The sequence below is a fragment of the Anthonomus grandis genome, chromosome 7 (genome assembly GCF_022605725.1).
Source record: "Anthonomus grandis grandis chromosome 7, icAntGran1.3, whole genome shotgun sequence".
NCBI classification, from domain to species: Eukaryota; Metazoa; Arthropoda; class Insecta; order Coleoptera; family Curculionidae; genus Anthonomus; species Anthonomus grandis.
In genome coordinates, this window is record NC_065552.1 from 4,029,010 (window position 1) to 4,032,106 (window position 3,097).

At 34.3% G+C, this 3,097-nt stretch overlaps 1 protein-coding gene across 1 annotated transcript; it reads left to right on the forward strand.

Annotated features, from left to right (window-relative positions):
- Positions 1-444: 444 nt before the first annotated feature.
- Positions 445-2,111, forward strand: LOC126738670 (tumor suppressor candidate 3). The gene is made up of 6 exons (XM_050444103.1): positions 445-642; positions 705-995; positions 1,052-1,192; positions 1,398-1,689; positions 1,740-1,908; positions 1,968-2,111. Exons 1-6 carry the CDS (start codon positions 565-567, stop codon positions 1,981-1,983), a joined length of 987 nt encoding a protein of 328 aa, XP_050300060.1. The 5' UTR covers positions 445-564; the 3' UTR covers positions 1,984-2,111.
- The last annotated feature ends 986 nt before the right edge of the window (positions 2,112-3,097 follow it).

A 3,097-nucleotide genomic window follows, 5' to 3' on the forward strand; every position in this document is an offset into this window, starting at 1 on the left:
TTTGACAACTGCTGTCAAAATCAGCTGAGTTGGATGGAACAGTGCACTGTTGCCAACTTTGGTTTTGTTTAAGTAAAGCCAATGAGTTAGTTATAGAGGCAAAGGCAAATTTGCAAAAAAATAACTTTTCTATTAACGTCTTTCATATCTTTTAAGTCCTAAAACAGTTTTTATTTGGTTAAAGAATTTTAACCAAATAAATTTAGAAGTTAACCAAATAAATTTTAAAAGAGCAAGTACATAAGTTAAACGTATTTGATTGCTTAAAAGTTTGGTCTTTAATCTATTAAAAAGGCAATCTCTGGTTCGTATTATTTTTTTTTATTCTATGGAGTCTCTTAATACTATTATATATTCATAAAATATAAAAAAATAATTCTATCTAGGGAAATATTCCGAAAAACCTTGGCAACTAAGCACTTTTGACGTTTAACTTGACATTGACATTTGACAAATAGACACGTTAACTATTTTGATCCACTTCAAATTTCCCTAATTTTTTAATATTAACCACACGTTTGCTACCTTTTCCAATAATATAAGGGCTGGCCCACAAGGTTCACAATGAAAGCCTTAATTTTCAGTATATTACTGATCCTGCCCGTCATATTCTACAATGTAGATTGCCAAGCGCGAAAACCGGTAAAGTTTTATGCCAGAAAAAAAGTACTTAACAGTAAATTTATACTGAATCTCATCCGTAGGGCTCCACTCTGGCCGACAGAGTACAACAACTAACAGATATGGCCAGTAAAAAGCCCGTTTTAAGGTTCAACGGGAACAAGTTCAGGGACTTTGTGAAGGCAACACCCAGGAACTATTCGGTCATTGTCATGTTCACTGCTTTGGCCCCACAGAGACAATGTGCCGTGTGTAGGCAAGCGAGCGATGAATTCACCGTGGTGGCCAACTCTTATAGGTATTCGCCACTTTTTAGCAACAAAATGTTCTTCGCTGTGGTCGATTTCGATGAGGGGTCAGATGTGTTTCAAATGGTATAAAATTTTGTAAAAAAAAAAACTGGTTGGAAGCTTACAGATGGAGTTTTTAGATGAAGCTAAATACTGCTCCAGTATTTGTCCATTTCCCTCCCAAAGGTAAGCCAAAAGCAGCGGATACTATGGATATTCAAAGGATTGGGTTTGGTGCTGAGGCGATTGCAAGATGGATCAGTGAAAGAACTGATATTCAAGTAAGAAAGTTTTTTAATATTGCTTAAGACTTAAATTTTAAACATTTTGATTATTTTGACTAAGGTAGATTATTTAATTATTCATTAATCACTTTAAAGATTAACAGATGTTCTAAATAGTAATTGTACTAAAACAATCTTAATAATTACCTAAAAAAATGGTTAATTTATTTAAGTATCAAATTATTATTAATCTCTACCCCAGTTAAGAGTATTCCGGCCGCCAAACTACTCAGGAACCCTCTCAATAATCCTCCTCTTTGCATTCATGGGAGGTTTCCTCTACTTGCGTAGAAACAACTTGGAGTTTCTCTACAATAAAACCATGTGGGGCATTTGGGCTTTGCTGTTCTGCTTTGCAATGACCTCGGGTCAGATGTGGAACCACATTAGGGGGCCTCCGTTCATGCATAGGAATCAAAATGGACAGACTTCTTATATACATGGAAGTTCTCAGGGGCAGTTTGTTGTTGAGACTTATATTGTTATGTCTCTTAGTAAGTTTATCTATATGGTCAATTTTTTTTAGTTAATAAGTGTTTTATAGATGCAGCAGTGTCCATTGGAATAATCTTGATGACCGAAGCTGCCAAAGGAAAAACGCCTGATTTAAAGAAGAGGAAAGTGATGGCCGTGGTCGGTTTGGTACTTATTTCTGTTTTCTTCTCGTTGCTTTTGTCTATTTTTAGGACAAAGACCCATGGGTATCCTTACAGGTAATTTGGTGGAATATAATTTTATTGTGTCTGAAACTAATACAATTTTTAAATTCCAGTTTCCTGTTTAAATAAGGAACATATTGGCACTGTGTGGACATGAAAAAACTGTAGTGTTTTTGTTTTTTTTTATTTTGTTATTTGATTTTTTAAATAATAAGCTTACAATTCGTGGCTACACAAAATAAACTTTGTTATCCTGTTTTCTTGGTTTTATTTTTTCTGATCAATCAGTAAAAGTGAGTATGTAGTATGTAGTGAATAGTGTACTTTTTGATGCTAGACTATTAAATTTGCTAGAACTAGGTTGGCGAAAAAGACCAATATTCTCTTGGCTTTCCTCAAAATTTGTATCTCCTTTTTCATGTTTTATGTCATACATATAAGCCTCCTTGTTAAAAATTCCACCTTCCTAATGGTTATCTTTACTGCCTATATCCGCAATTGGTAAGCCTTCGGTAAACTAAAAAGCATTTTGATTATAATAAGCCTTTATTTTCAACAGGCAACTTGCCCAATAACAGGAAACAGATGCAAAACAATGAAAAATATAGTTGAAAAAAACACAAGCAAACCTAAAAGAATGAAAAGAAAAGAAAAAAAGTAAAGTCACAATCTCAAAAGTTATCCAAAAAATTAGAACAAATAACTATTAATATGATATAAAAACCCAATTATAAAAGTTTAACAAGATAATCACATATTCAACAAAATTAAATTAACTGCAATATACCTACTAACTATAACACATGGGTCTTAATCCCAAGAGTAATGATCCACCAAGATATCGACAATCACATGAACCGGAGAGAAATTTATATCGCACATGTGACAGATCCGATTAAATAGAGCGCATATTGTATATAGTGGCGATTTCAACAGGATGTTAGTATAAGGCCTTGGCAGAAAGAATGTTAGGGGATGTCTAGCATTAAGCCTAGGCACCATGAAACGTACACCAGAAAGAAGTACATGTAGATTAAAGCGTTCCAATAGTTGCTGATGATCAAACCGTCTTACCGGATATATGCCATCCTGCCTGAAGGCCAAAAACTTAGCAAATCTACGCTGAACAGATTCAAGGAGACCAACATGATTCTGATAGAGCGGGTTCCATATAATGCAGCCAAACTCCAGTTTTGATCTCACAAAGCAACAGAAAAGCAGTCTTAATGTAGATTCCAAAGTA